The sequence below is a fragment of the Lutra lutra genome, chromosome 13 (genome assembly GCF_902655055.1).
Source record: "Lutra lutra chromosome 13, mLutLut1.2, whole genome shotgun sequence".
Lineage (NCBI taxonomy): Eukaryota > Metazoa > Chordata > Mammalia > Carnivora > Mustelidae > Lutra > Lutra lutra.
This window is the reverse complement of record NC_062290.1, coordinates 5,901,363-5,917,588: the sequence shown is the minus strand read 5'-3', so window position 1 is coordinate 5,917,588 and position 16,226 is coordinate 5,901,363. Positions and strand designations below refer to the sequence as shown.

General features: G+C 34.6%; 1 protein-coding gene across 2 annotated transcripts in view; it reads left to right on the top strand.

The window, feature by feature from the left end:
- JAK2 (Janus kinase 2) overlaps nucleotides 1–16,226 on the top strand; it is a 139,887-nt gene extending 123,661 nt beyond the window's left edge. For both annotated transcript variants that reach the window (XM_047700910.1, XM_047700909.1), the window contains exons 20-25: nucleotides 2,245–2,434; nucleotides 3,034–3,158; nucleotides 3,339–3,511; nucleotides 11,317–11,434; nucleotides 13,005–13,118; nucleotides 13,605–16,226. In XM_047700910.1, the coding sequence (XP_047556866.1) occupies nucleotides 2,245–2,434; nucleotides 3,034–3,158; nucleotides 3,339–3,511; nucleotides 11,317–11,434; nucleotides 13,005–13,118; nucleotides 13,605–13,712 (828 nt within the window). In that variant the 3' untranslated portion in view covers nucleotides 13,713–16,226. The remainder of the gene's footprint in view (nucleotides 1–2,244; nucleotides 2,435–3,033; nucleotides 3,159–3,338; nucleotides 3,512–11,316; nucleotides 11,435–13,004; nucleotides 13,119–13,604) is intronic.

Sequence of the window (16,226 nt, the reverse complement as noted above, 5' to 3'; positions counted from 1 at the left end):
ACATTTTTCCCACTGCTATTAGAACTTAAATCAGTGTCCCTTTTAAGAGAAATTCTGCTGCGGCAGGTATCAGGGGCCTTTGAAATGTCCATATCCTTTGAACTGCTAATTCTGCTTATAAGAAGAGTATCCTTATTAGAGATGTACACAGGTATTTATGAATATCATTGAAATGATATGAATCCATTTTTAAAACTTCTCTTAACTATATATATTTCTATTTTCAATTTAAAAATCAATACATTCTTAATATACAGTAATTAAAAATCACATTTTCAAGAAATATACAGTGGCATTGGAAAATAAATTTTATGAGCATATTGTTAAGTAGGGGGAAAGAATATAAAACTCTGTTATTTCCTGCCTGTGTTTTTTTAAAATGTATTTTAGAATAATTTCTTAGCAAGGCAATATGAAATAGGTATTTATCTTCCAGTTTAAGGTGGGGGTAGCTGGTATTACAGAGAGAAGTGACTTGCCCAAGGTCCCAAAGAGAATAAGTTGTGGACAAGATTCTAGCCCCAGTCATCAGACTCCAGAGTCCCAGGTCTTATCCACTTTACTGTGTGGTCTTTGTAATAAGAGACTTAACTTTGAGACTAATATATGGTCTAGTTGTGGTTTTTTATTTTTAAGATTTTTATTTATTTATTTGACAGAGAAAGCACACAAGCAAGGGGAGCTGCAAGCAGAGGGAGAGGGGAAAGCAGGCTCCCTGCTGGGCAGCGAACCTGATGCGGGGCTTGATCCCAGGACCCCTGGGTCATGACCTGAGCTAGAGGCAGATGCTTATCTGACTGAGCTACCCGAGTGCCCCTAGTTTTTGTTTTTGACTTTTACATATATAACTGGAAATACAGTCACTTAGCATCTTGTAGCTCAAGGACTACATTGTTTTATTGTAGAAAAGCAGTAATGCCATAATATACTAATTAGATTAATGCAAAAAACTAATAGTTAATTTTAAATGTTATGTATCAACCTAACAATTCTATCTGGACAGTAAGTCTTAAATAAAAAGAGAGTTAATTTTGTTAAGGATTGACCTTTAAAAATTTTTGGAAACATCCTGATAGGCTAAAAATATCTTCCTTTTTTTTTTTTTTTAAGATTTTGTTTATTTATTGAGAGAAGGAGTGGGGAGGGCCTAGAGGGAGAGTGAAAGGGAGAAGTGGATCCATCACAGGACCCTGAGATTGTGACCTGAGCCAAAGGCAGACGCTTAACTCACTGAGCTGCCCGGGCGCCCTAAAATTTCTTCTTTCCTTGAGCAAATAAATCAACCTTGTATTAGTTTGCTCAGGTTGCCATAACAAAATACCATCGCTGGGGGCTTGAACAACAATTTCTTGCAGTTCTGGAGGCTGAAAGCCTAAGATTAGAGTGCTGGCAAGGTTTAGTTTCTATTGAGGACTCTCTTCTTGGCTTCCATATGACTACCTTCTTGGCTGTGTCTTCACATGGCAGAGAGATCTGGTGTCTTTCCTCTTTTTATAAAGGCACCAGCCTCACCTTTATGATCTCATTTAACATCATGTCTTCACTGACCCTGTTTTCAAATACACTCACTTTGAGGGTTAAGGTTTTCTCACAGGAATTTGGGGGGAACACAGACATTCAGTCCATAATAGACCCTTCCTTGTTCCGTCCAGCTCATTGTCAGTGATATCAAAAGGTATATTGTGAAGCAGCAAAGATCTTCATGGGAGTTAGTGATAGAGATTTAGGAATTCCCTGACGTGTCTCTTGGCTTATCTTTTTTTTTTTAAAGATTTTTTTTTTAATTTATTTATTTGTCAGAGAGAGAGAGATAGAGAGCACAAGCAGGCAGAGGCAGAGATAGAGGCAGGCTCCCCACTGAGCAAGGAGCCCAATGTGGGACTCCATCCCAGGACCCTGGGATCATGGCCTGAGTCGAAGGCAGTGGCTTAACCGACTGAGCCACCCAGGCGTCCCATCTCTTGGCTTATCTTAATAATTCATGTTCATGATTTGATTAAATGCCTTTTTGAAGTTGTTTATATTTCAGCCTGTAATTTCTTTGGAAGAAATTAAATTTATAGATTTACTGCCTACCTGTGGAATATTATTTCCTTTTCTTATCCTAAAAGTTGCCTAATGTAAGCTTAGAAATACATCTGCTAATTCAAGCTACTGTATACTGAATTGTCTATATAATTTGAATTTATTCGTAATTTGTCTAGAAGACTTGAGGTCTCTATCCTGCTGTGATGTGTTGTTTAGGGTAATTTTGGCAGCGTGGAGATGTGCCGGTATGACCCCCTGCAGGACAACACTGGGGAGGTGGTGGCTGTAAAGAAGCTCCAGCACAGTACTGAGGAGCACCTGAGAGACTTTGAGAGGGAGATTGAAATCCTGAAATCCCTGCAGCATGACAACATTGTGAAGTACAAGGGAGTGTGCTACAGTGCTGGTATGTTGCCCATTGAAGCCTAGTTTGAACTCAAAGTATGTCCTTGGCATCCTGGGTAATGGAAACATAAAATGTCTCAAGATCTGGACTTCTCTGCCAGTGCCCAAGGAGAGAAGCGTTCATGTGACTCTAGATTGTGCCTGGATGTGCTGGGCTAGAACTACAGGAAGTCTTTCACTTCTTGGTTAATCCTTCTTTTCACTGAGGATGGTGGTTACCATGCTTGCTTAAGCTTACTGAGAGACTATCATTTTTAAATAAATTGTCTTTGCTCACATTTTATTTGAAAATATTTTTTAAATTAGATACTTTTTGTTCAGTACAGATAAGGAGAAAGGAAATTTTCTCATCAGCTTACCTGGGTTTGCATAATGGGTTGCATAAGGTTAAACCATAACTATTTTCTAAGCTTCTTTTTAAAACTTTTTGATTGAAAAAGCCTGTGTTCTTAACTACTACATTACTTAATTTATGATCAAGTTTTGTCATCTTAGAGTTTATATATATCTTTAAAGTCATTTATGTATGTTTGTTTTCTAATATTTTATCAGTGAACTATGACAGAGTAAAACATTGTGTTCTCATTTGTGTGTTAAAAGGTCGGCGTAATCTAAGATTAATTATGGAATATTTACCATATGGAAGTTTACGAGACTATCTCCAAAAACATAAAGAACGGATAGATCATAAAAAACTTCTGCAGTATACATCTCAGATATGCAAGGTATATAATATCCTGGCTACTTGTTGTAAATAAAAAGAACATGCTGAAGTAATTGTTACAGAGTCCTCTAGAGTTTTTCTTAGACGATTAAGGAAGTCTAGATAGATAGAGGAAAGACACATTTAAATTGTTTACATTTATAAAACTTAGCTGAAATAAGAAATGTTATTTTATCCATAGGGCATGGAGTATCTTGGTACAAAAAGATATATCCACAGGGATCTGGCAACAAGGAATATATTGGTGGAAAACGAAAACAGGGTAAAAATTGGAGATTTTGGGTTAACCAAAGTCTTGCCACAAGACAAAGAATACTACAAAGTGAAAGAACCTGGTGAAAGTCCCATATTCTGGTGAGTATATTTTAGTATAATAAAGTAAAATTTTAGAGCACAAACTTCAAACTTTGTTGTTATTAGTATTAGTAGTTCATCACTTATATATTTCTAATGATAGTAAAAATTTATCCTGCTTACATTGGGCTAAATGCATTTCATGGATTATCTCATCTAATCTTTATAACTACCCTTGGAGAAGATGTATTATTATCTCTATGTTGAGTGTGAGGAAACTGAAGTACAGACAGGTGAAATAGCTTGCTCATGGTCGTATGACCAATAAATGGTAAAATTAGGATTCAAACCCAGAGAGTCTGTTTTCAGAATTTGTGCTTTTAAGCTTTCTTAACCATGGTGGTGATTTAGTCTGTCATTAAAGGAACATTTTATAGCAATTTGAAGCTAAAGGTAATTTTTGATCTTCAATTAAAATTATGAGTTGCAAGGAACATACAAACCTAATTTTTTATGTGGTATGCATTGTTGTTTTATTGCTTTGTGCTGTGATGCAAAGTCTTCTTTTTTATGTCTTAGTTCATTTATGGTACATTTTGTTTTATAGGAATGAATTGCTGAAATTATATTTAAATGTTTAAATTTGGGATATATCCCAAATAGGCTTTATTAATTCTGGTTTATTCATCTGAAATAATACTTTTAAAATTCTGTTGTTTAAATCAGGTGATACTGTTAAGGGCTATGTTTTGTTTATTTTAATTAAGTATATTTTATTAACATTTTGGGTTTCTTACTTAAAAGTTAGAATTACTAATATAAACAATATAACTGTCAATATATAAATATTTGTGTGATTCATCAGTATTATTAGAAACATATAGATTATTCAGTTAGCTACTAAGTTCATTGATGATCCATATATGTTGGTTATCTTTTTTTTTTTTTTTAAGATTTTATTCGAGCAAGAGAGAGAGAGGGATCACGAGCAGGGGGGGAAGGGTAGAGGGAGAAACAGACTCCTGAGCAGGGAGCCCTGTATGGGACTCAATTCCAGGACCCTGGTCATGACTTGAGCTGAAGGCAGATGTTTAACGACTGAGCCACCCAGGTGCCCTGGTTAGTTACCTTCATTTATTTTGTATCTGTAAGTTTTACAACTTACCCCAGCTATTATAAATTGTTAGTCTGGAAGAAAATTAGATAAGAAAGCACAAGTGATTTAAAATAAATTATACCCGAACAATGAATCATGGAACACTACATCAAAAATTAATGATGTACTATATGGTGACTAATATAACAAAATAAAAAAATAGATCAAATGGATTATTTACATAGAAGAGTAATATATAATGGCATTGTGGATTTTTTTTTAAAGATTTTATTTATTTATTTGACACAGAGAGATCACAAGTAGACAGGCAGGCAGAGAGAGAGACAGAGACAGAGAGGGAAGCAGGCTCCCCACTGAGCAGAGAGCCCGATGTGGGACTCGATCCCAGGACCCCAAGATCATGACCTGAGCCGAAGGCAGCGGCTTAACCCACTGAGCCATCCAGGCGCCCCGGCATTGTGGATATTTTAAAGAAAAGCACTTATCTTTTTTTTTTTAAGTTTTTTTTTCCCCAAATCTTTATTATCCCTGAAATTGTAGTACTTTTTAATTAACTCTGACATATAGTATACTTTCTTCTGGAAAGGAACCTGTTATTGAACATCAACAACTAAAAAAATGCCCATGAATATACAATAATCATGTTTGAAATACTGTTGTGTCCAAGATTCACTTCCTATAAATCCAGTGGGGTGGGGATGGGGAATAAGTCCATAAAGCAAGGCAGGCAATGAATTTAGCTAAATGACATGTACATGGGTGTTTATTGTTCTCTAATTTTTGTATGTTTGAAATTTTTCATAATAATAAAAGCACTTTTAAGAAACAGCTTGGGTGATAATAGCATTACCACCATCTAATTATTTTTAGGGTATAAGTGAAATATAAAATATAGAATATAAGACTCATCTAAACTTAACTATCTACTTTGGTTAGATACCCAGTGATACATGAATTTCATTCTTTTTTTCCAGAATGCAAAATAAAAGAAGTTAAATGGAATTAAGAAATTCATAGAGTTATGAATTTCATAGAATTAAGAAATCCATAAAGCCTAGTTATATGAATTTCCAGTGATTTAGGCATGCTTAATGAATATACTTTAATAAATACTTCTTAAGTACCTACTGTTCCAGACACCATAGAAGGAATTTGGGACATGAAAGTAGGGTCAATATCTGGAAGAAGGAAAAAACAAAAAACAAAAAAAACTATGCCCAGATAACTAGGAAGGCCAGACTAAAAAGAAAAGTTTTACGTGGCAGGCATCTTCTACTGCCAGGTCCACTGTGCATTATCCCTTCCCTTTAAGAGCTCATAGTTTAGGAAAAAATCAAACGTATGGTCAAATCATTGTAACGTAGTATATAAGTGGAAGAATGAAGAAGATGTTGGGGAAACATAAGAATGCAAATAATTCTGCTGAGGGTTTAAATTAATCAGAGAAAAGCACAACTAAGAAATGATATTTCAGGGGTGCCTGGGTGGCTCAGTGGGTTAAGTAGCTGCCTTTGGCTCAGATCATGATCCTGGGGTCCTGGGATGGAGCCCTCCATCAGGCTCCCTGCTCAGCAGGGAGTCTGCTTCTCCCTCTCTCTCTGCCCCTCCTCCAGCTTGTGCTCTCTCTCTTGCTCGCTCACTCTCTGTCTCTAAAAAAATATATATATGAAAAAATTTTTAAAAAGAAATGAAATTTCAACTATTGATTAATAGTTTACCAGGTAGAAAAGAGGAAAGGCATTCCATGAGGAGGGGGAAAACTTGTTTGTGTAAATAAATAGATAGGAATGGAAGGAGTTTTGTTATAAGAACATTCATTTCTATGAGTCCTTCTGAGATAAGTAGTAAAAAAGTATATAGTGATGTACCATTAAAGTTTGTCTGTTAGCAGGCAATTTCATTAGATCCATTCTTTTTAAATTTTTTTGAAAACAAAGAATTAAACCACTTGATTTTCTTTTCTTTTCTTTTTTTTTTTTTAAAGATTTTATTTATTTATTTGTTAGAGAGAGAGCATGAGCACAGACAGATAGAGTGGTAGGCAGAGGCAGAGGGAGAAGCAGGCTCCCCTCTGAGCAAGGAGCCCGATGCAGGACTCGATCCCAGAACGCCGGGATCATGACCTGAGCCGAAGGCACCGCCCAACCAACTGAGCCACCCAGGCGTCCCTAAACCACTTGATTTTCAAAAGAGAAATCATTAGAGTCATTCCTTTTCTCAGTGTCTGGGATATATACCAAAAGTTTTTTAAAAGTCTGACGTCAGGTTTCAATTGAAGTAAGTTATTAAAATTGTGAAATTATAAAATTAAAATTAAAAAAATAAATTGCAGAGCACATGTACAGAGGCATGTTTATAACAAAGCATATATGCCAGAGTACCTTTCTTTCAAGATTACTTCTTTTCTAATTTTAAATATTTAGTTTCATGCCTAATTTTATAATTAATTATATTCTTATAAAAATCATTTCTCATTACTTAGTTTGTAATAAATAATACAGAATAAAATGTAGCTAAGATTATAATGTATGTAATAAAGTATATGGTAAAAGATCTATTATTCCTTCAGTAAATGTGTTGGGGAGAGGTATGTATCAAACTCTGATATTTGACTTTGGAGAACTATTAAATACGAAGTTAGTATAAAAATCAGAAGTAACATTTTTATTGTGATCAAAATTTTCCTGTGTATTTAATGGAAAAGAAAGCTATCTACTGCTAAAAACTAGTCACGTAGGCGGTTGGCATATAGTTTTATATTTATATTAGGAAGTATTAAATTTTTTATATAATATAATTAAGCTGACTAAATTTTGTGTAAATATTTCAGAATATGAATTGATAAAACAGGTTTTAACTGGGGGCACTGCTGTGGCTCAGTCAGTTAAGCATCTGACTCTTGATCTCAGTTCATTTTAGGTCCTGATCTCGAGGTTGTGAGTTCAAGCCCCATTCTGGGCTCTACACTGGGTATGGAGCCTACTTTTTAAAAAAAAATAGGTTTTGGGTCCTGGGTGGCTCAGTCATTAAGTATCTGCCTTTGGTTCAGGTCATGGTCTCAGGGTCCTGGGATCGAGCCCCTCATCGGGCTCCCTGCTCAGTGGAAAGCCTGCTTCTCCCTCTCCCACTCCCCCTGCTTGTGTTCCCTCTCTCGCTGTGTCTCTTGCTGTCAAATAAATAAATAAAAGTCTTTTTTTAAAAAATAGGATTTAACGATTAATTGAATAACAAACACTAAATCTGAAGTGTTGAAAGGGAATGCATATAATTTTTATCCATGGGATTAGCCATCATACCATTTTAAAAAAATATTTTATTTATTTATTTGAAAGAGCATGAGCAGGGGTGAGGCAGAGGGATAGAGGAAGAAGGAGAAGCTGACTTCCCATTGAGCAGGGAGCCCGATGTAGGGCTCGATCCCAGGACCCTGAGATCATGACCTGAGCTGAAGGTAGATACTTAACTGACTGAGCCACCCAGGTGCCCCTAGCCATATCTTTTAAACAATTATAATTTCATTTCAAAGAATCCTTGTTATCTATATTGCTTTTCTTGCTCAAAAGTGCTCTTTGTTTTAAGATAACATGTTCCAGCATGTCCTAGGGTTGGTATTAAGAAGAACTGAAAGAAAAATGCTTCTGATAAAATAATTATTGAAGCAGGCTCTGGGACTCATGGAGGATCCTTATACTATTCTTGCTGTAGAGTATCCCTTGGAAAATCTTTGTAAATACCTGGGGTTACTCTTCACCTGGTTTGAAGACCTCTGTACAATACATGTGATAAGGATCTGACCCTAGATTGTAACAGTGGTGTTGGGTTAGGAGACTGATTTGATATATATATATATTTTTAAGATTTTATATATTTATTTGACAGAGACTACAAGTAAGCAGAGAGGCAGGCAGAGAGAGAGAGGGAAGCAGGCTCCCCACTGAGCAGAGAGCCTGATGCGGGGCTCGATCCCAGGACCACGAGATCATGACCTGAGCCAAAGGCAGAGGCTTAACCCACTGAGCCACCCAGGCACCCCTGATTTGATATATTTTTAAGATATATTCTAAAGGCACTTGATGGCTCATTAGCTATTGGATTGAAAGATGAATCAAAAATAATTCTTTAGGGGCACCTGGGTGGCTCAGTGGGTTAAGCCGCTGCCTTCGGCTCAGGTCATGATCTCAGGGTCCTGGGATCGAGTCCCACATTGGGCTCTCTGCTCAGCAAGAAGCCTGCTTCCCTCTCTCTCTCTTTCTCTGCCTGCCTCTCCGTCTACTTGTGATCTCTCTCTGTCAAATAGATAAATAAAATCTTTAAAAAAAAATAATAATTCTTTAGATTTCTACCTGGGGAGTAAGATAGATTGTTGATGCCATTCATCATATAGGGAAAGTAAAATAACCAGCTGGTTGTGAAAAAGGGGGATGGAGTTCTCTTTGCCACAACTTTATTTAATATGCAAATGTTCAGTAAGTCAAAGCACAAAAAAAAGGTCAAGATACAGTTATAAATTTAGGAGATGTTAGTATGTAGGTGAATGAATACTATCTAATAGAAAGTTCTTGACAAAAAGGTAAAGCTCTGATGATGGAACCTTGGAAAACCCAAATTTAAAAGATAGAGAAAAGGGAAAGTGTAAAGGAAATATAATTAAAAATGAAATCTCCTCCTAACCCAGAAAACCTCTGCACAAAGATAGAAGAGAAAGAAAAATTTTATTACTGAATAAGCTTTAATCCTGAAGTCATGGCATCACAAGCAACCTGCTAAGAGATTGCAAAGACAGAAAGAAAGCTCACTTTTTTTATATGGCCAGATTCAACCCATTACATAATGTTCTCAAGATAAACAGTAGCCAGTCCTCAAGTAAGAGGACTTGGCGGCACGCTTTGTCACACATAGTTTATTCTAAGTTCACTTGGTAATTAGAGTGACCATCTGCATTGGCTAATTGGCATTATCCATAGGAAAAACAAACTTCTCATATCTTTATGATAGGAGATATTTTTGCAACTTGGGAGGAGGCACCTGCCAGAAGTTAAACTCTTACATCCCACAAAAACTGGGAGGTCAGGGTGCTACTTGTTCTGGAAAGATGGTTCCCAGGTTCTTGAGAAACACATTCTTGCATCATAGAGCTGGCAAAAGTCTTTTAAGCAAAAACTTTAAAAAAAAATTTACATACATTTCAAAGAGACAAAGAATTAAGTTTTCTAAAGTAAATGCTCTAAGAAAAAAGAGGAGGAAGAGTCTTTTCCCTCATTTTCATCAGGGAGAATTCTTTTTTTCTTTTTGATTTGTATTTATCCTTACATGGGAGAGAGAAAACCAGCATTGGAGATGAGGGGGGAAATTGTAGACAGTGCTTTCATGAAAATCAAAGGAAGAGACTGTTTTGCAAGCTTTGGGGGAATGTCTTTAAGAAGATTTATTCCATTTGTGAGATAAAACTAATATACATTTAAAAATAACTATGTGAATAATTTTTTGAAACTAATTGTAAAATATAGCCTGACTAACTATAGTATGGACAGTAAATGTTATAGAACTTCAATAGCATGAGTGATTAAGACCTTAAGTAGCAGAGAAAGATCTGTGGAAGTGAGGAAACTTAAATTGGATTTTGAAGGAGAGATTGAATTTATGTAATTCATATGTTTAATCTCATTAGTCTTAAACAAATCTTTGTCACTGTCCTCTGTAATAAGGATAAACTTAGCAGTGGGACCATGATACTCACAGTCCATTAGCCAAAGTCCTCCCTTGGATAGTGTTGATACTTGAGTAGTTAATGACACCATTTTCCCCTGTGAGTTTACATTTTTTTTTTTTTGCGTTTCCTATCATAATTGCCCTCCTTCTGATTAACCAGTTCTTTCTTTTATGTTTATAGCTTTAGGTCTTGTTCCAGTTTAGAAGCCATTTTTCCCCCTCCCAGGAGACTTATTAGCTCAATTCATTTAATGCTTTAACTTGCAAAGAGCCTCTTCCCCGCCCTCCACCTCCCACCCAAGGTACTAGAAGGTACTTTGCAGTTAACTTTGGTATTACTTATAATAGATTTTTTGGATTTGAGTTATCGGTGATTCACTGGAAGGACTCACAGGGCTCAGCATACAGTCATACTCATGGCTATGATTCATTTCAGAGAAAGGATATGTAGCAGAATCAGTAAAGGGAAAAGCCATTTGGGGCAAAACCTGGAGGAAACTGAGCACAAAGCTTCCAAGGGTCCTCTCCCAGAAAAGTCACACAGGACACGTTCAATTCCCCCAGAGAACGTGACAACTCGTTCTCTGCCTGGCATGTACCAAAATTCCAGACTCCCAGAAAGAAAGCAGGTGTTTAGTATAGACCATATTGTTTAGGCCCAGTGAGCACTCTTCTCACTTAGGGAACTGTGGCAACCCTTCTGAAATCTTAAGTTTCCAGGCACAGTCAGTTGTCAACATTGCAAACAAGGTTTTTGAGGATGGTAGCCTCAGACCTGCTTATGTTAACCCTTTCCTGTACATCCTGTCTTTTTAGTCCAGTGATTTTCAAGTAAAATCAAGAGTTGGCATATCAAGTAACTTTTTTTTTAATGAAGTGTAGCTGGTACATGTTACATTAGTTTCAGGTGTACACGCTCTGTGATTCAAGGAGTCTATATGTAATTTGCTACTCACCACAGCTGTAGCTACTGTCTGTCACCACACAATGCTACTACAGTTCAAGTAACTGTCTTATGAATGTGTTTCGTGTGTTATAGGTATGCTCCAGAATCATTGACAGAGAGCAAGTTTTCTGTGGCTTCAGATGTTTGGAGCTTTGGAGTGGTTCTCTATGAACTTTTCACATATATTGAGAAGAGTAAAAGTCCCCCAGCGGTTAGTGTGCTTTTTCTTTACTTTCGACTTTACATGAGAAAAGCTTTTTCCAAAGAATAATAGTGAGCTTAGGACTCATTTTAGAGCCTCTTATTTCTTATTTGGAAGACAACATCCAACAAAATAATCCTAAACTTACTCATTAAGTTAACTTGCATTTTCAAAAGGGAGGAGATTAGAGAGGAAAATAAATTAGTAAATAAGTAAATAAAAGGGAGGAGGTTGTATACTTTCTTTATGTTATTTTTAGTAAATCTAATTTATTCATTCTAGAAATTATTGAAAAATTTCAACATTTAAAAATACATTTCCCTGTTCTAGAATTTTTTTTAATAAGGAAGCCAGGAAAAAGAAAATAAAAATCATCTGTAATTAATCTTCTTAAGATAACCATTTTAATATTGTATGTTTTCTTCCAGGCTTTTAAAAATTTTATGTATGAAAGTGAAATTTTATCAAAAACATTTCTTTTATAAAATAAAAGTCATATGGTACACTTTGCTATTCTGCTTTTTCATAAATTCTATAGCATGGGTATTTTGCCTATATTAGTAAATGTTCTCTACAAATATAACTTCTAACTTCTGGGTAGCATTTTATAAGAATATAATTTCTGGACAGTTCTTTTCCATTTTTCAGTCTAATTTTAAGTAATACTTCAGCGAACATAGTGAATTTCCTTATGTATAAATATTTATCTTTGTCACCTTGGAATAAAAGTATAATTATAGGTAAAGGATTAGGAACTCTCTTAAAGGTTTTTGATTATTTCAAAATGCTTTCCAGAAAAATTGTACCAGATTGTACTCTCAATAACAGTGCATAAGAGTTTACATTTTATCATCTGCCAGTATTGACCATTATATTATGCAGTTTGGTCAAATTGATAGAAGTTTATTTTATTTCATTTTATTTATTTATTTATTTATTTTAATTTGTACTTCTCCTATTAGTGTGATTGAGTGCATATTTATTGGCTATTTGGAGTATATATATATGTGTGTGCATTATCTCATGTGCTTTGCCCATTTTTATATTCATAATTTTTCTTACCTACTTAAAAGAACACTTTATAACTAAATAAGTGATGTGTTCATAAATATTTCCCTAGCTTATAGTTCAGACTTTACTTTTAGGAATTTTTAACGTACAAATATTTTCTCTCCATTGCATTTATGCTTATATATGCATTCTATGTTATCTTTTTATTATGTCCTCTTTTACAGTCAACATTTATTTCAGCTGAAATGTAATATGATATGTTAAAGCAACAATAAAAAAACCAAAGTAAATATGTTTTAGTTCACTTGTTTTGGGCCCTTCTCAGGGAATTTGTGCCAAGCATATTATAGTTATGAATGGCATGATAGGCGTTCCACATTCAGTTGTCTTTTGTGAAATATGGTTGAAAAGAAAGGTTTCGATGCCCAAAATAGTTTGTCCTTAAAAGATCTCAAACATATAAGAAGACATACATATACAAAATTTTTCACATTTACTAGAAGTTGGGAAACTGATTCAAATTAAATATACAAAAAAAATCTCATTGAAAAGTGGGTTTGTATTACAGGAATTTATGCGCATGATTGGCAATGACAAACAAGGACAGATGATTGTGTTTCATTTGATAGAACTCCTAAAGAATAATGGAAGATTACCAAGACCAGATGGATGCCCAGATGAGGTACCAAAAAAACCCATTTTTTTATCCACATTCATCAGGTGATTTTATTTCCTTTTTACACAGGGATTTCAGGTCACTTTATGACATTTAATTTGCTGAGCTCTTGGATAAATAGCATCATCATAGGACTGTGGACCTAAGCGTGACCGTGATATGTGCCTGTATAGGACAATTAAGTGGGATTTCTCAATTCATGTCTTCCACCAATTAAAAGATGGCACTTTGGGGGCGCCTGGGTGGCTCAGTGGGTTAAGCCGCTGCCTTCGGCTCGGGTCATGATCTCGGAGTCCTGGGATCGAGTCCCGCATCGGGCTCTCTGCTCAGCAGGGAGCCTGCTTCCTCCTGTCTCTCTGCCTGTCTCTCTGCCTGCCTCTCTGCCTGCTTGTGATCTCTCTCTGTCAAATAAATAAATAAAAAATCTTTAAAAAAAAAAAAAAGATGGCACTTTGTGTTCATTGTAATTGTGGTTTATTTTCTCTTTTCTAGATTTATTTGATCATGACGGAATGCTGGAACAATAATGTCAATCAACGCCCCTCTTTTAGAGACCTAGCTCTTCGAGTTGATCAAATAAGGGACAACATGGCTGGATGAAAGAAACAAACTTCACTCTGAGACCAAAATAGACTTACAGAACAAAGTTTTGTATTTCACATTACTGTGGACTATTATTACATATACCATTGTTATGTATATCATGATGCTAGCCAGCAATGATGTGGAAATATCCATTCAAAACTTTCAAAGTTTAGTGAGCTTTTCTTCATGAGGACGTCGGTAAAAGACTTGATGAAAACTCCTTAGCAAAGAATTTTGTGATTTCACAAAACTTATCAGTCTGTTAACATCGCTTTTCTTTGGCAAAAGAAAAAAATAGACTTTTTTCAACTCAGAATTTTGAAAGATGAAAAAATCATAATGTAGATTTTACAATGTTGATGATGCACCGAATACGTATGTACAGTTTTTACCACAGTGAATGTATAATACCTTTGCATCTTGTGTGATGTTTTACACAAGGGCTGGTATTCATTGATAACATTTCCAAATTTTTCCATAGTTGATCTACAATAATGTCACTATACAAATTATGCTTAGATAATTGAATAAGCACCTTGTGTTCTTGTTCATCTATATCACTGGCCAGCAATATAAGCAGTTGTACACTTTTAGCTTGTAGTTCTATGTACTGTAAATATTTTTCAAAGCAACGGGAACAAATGTTTAGCTTCATTTGTATAGGAAATTTCCCTTGCCCTAAAGAATACATTTTGAAATGGAACAAGTTTACAAAGATATAACACAATCTATTTTCTTATTTGTCTCCCTTGTATCTCTTTGTGGTGAGTATGTTTTTAAAATAGAACTATCTCCAAATTTTTCTAAGACTGCAGTGAATAGTTTTCTTTTAAAATTTTGAGATTATGAATGCCAGGAATATTGTCATCCATCTAACTGTTGGCTGCTAATAAGATTTTTCAATCCCTGGGAACTTTGGTCATGCATTACAATTAAGCATAAGCCATAAAATATATTGTTTTTTAAATGTATATGCTTATTGAGATGCATAATAGGTTAGGAATTTTTTTTCTAAAGAATATATATTTTAGGGGTTTCAGAAATCTCTTGTAGTCATAGGAGAGATTTCCTTTTGTTAGATTGTCATATACAAGGGAGAAATGAGAATAAATTGGTGAAAAGTATCCTTGTTAATTTTATTCAAGAATGCCAGTTAAAAATTCATTATGTATGTCTTTAAGACAAATGAGAGATACATATTTTCAATTAAGTATAAAGATTTATTTGTTGTTACCATCCTTTGTTTTAGTGCTACTCCAATGTAGAAACCATACATAAAATATGGTGGGGAGGGGTTGTGTGTGTTATTTAAACAAAGTTTAAAATACTTAGTATTTCAATTAACAAGAGGGTAGTTTATTTTCAATGGTATATGCTGTTTTTTTAAACTTGTACTTAAAACTTTTGGTTTTTTTTTGGAGGTGACTTTGAAATGCAAATTATATATTTTTTAAAAATGCCTTACACAGAAAGTTTGAGATTTTTTGGTTGGAAGGAAGGAAAGGTAAGAAATGCTTTTTACATTATCTTTAAAGCATTTTAGTAGTTACCAAATACAGAAAACATCTAAAATGATAGTATATTAGATTTTAAAAAGATTTCTGAAATTTTGATGAAAGTTGGATATAATTTTTATTTGATTTGTGGACTCCTCAAGGATTTGTATAAATATTACAATTAAGAGATCTTCCGTGCTGCTACTTTTCAAGGCAAAAGTAGCAAATCGTATAATATGCTTGATTTCAGAAACCTAAGTACTTAAAAGATTTTTAAAGGTTTATAACATTTTGTTTGTCTTTAAAAACAAAGGTATTAACTAGATTACTTAAAATTTTTTTCTCTTAATGTTTCAGTTTTAGTTTTAGGGAAAATAAGCCCACATAAACGTTCTGAAGTTTTTAGAGTGGGATGAGTACCTTATTGTAAAATTCTTAAATTTGCAAGAGAATTATTATTCATTCAAGATGTGTGATGTTTTAAATTTTTATTCTGACTGTACATAAAAACAAGTTAACCTGCAGCTGTTCAGTTGGTTCTGCACAAGAAATAGGTAAGTAATTATTGTACCAGTTCATGCCAAATGTTTCTTCAAATTAATATTCTTTAGAAATGGGGGTAAAGATTTTCTTAGAAGTCTGTAATTCTGTAAATATTTCAGTATATTAAGTTATACAGTCTTTATATAAATAATCCCCTACTTCCATGCCTACTTACTTTGGGAAATAGTCACTTCCTCATGTTATCTGTATGTCTGCTGCCAGTCACGCTCTAAATTGCTGTGGAAGAGTGCTGTCTTACAAATTAAGACTTCTCTTTTAAAGTCAAGTGAAATTTTTACCACAAATATAACTCTATATTTAAATTTTATTTAAATACTTTTATTGTGGAGTAGACATAAAAAAGTACCTACAGTTCTATACCAGGGGAGTGGCGTTATGTGGTATATTTACAGACTGCTGTTTTCTTTGTTGTGCTTTTAGCATGTTTCCACAAAATTGAAATATTGGTGTAATAAATATTCAGAAATTA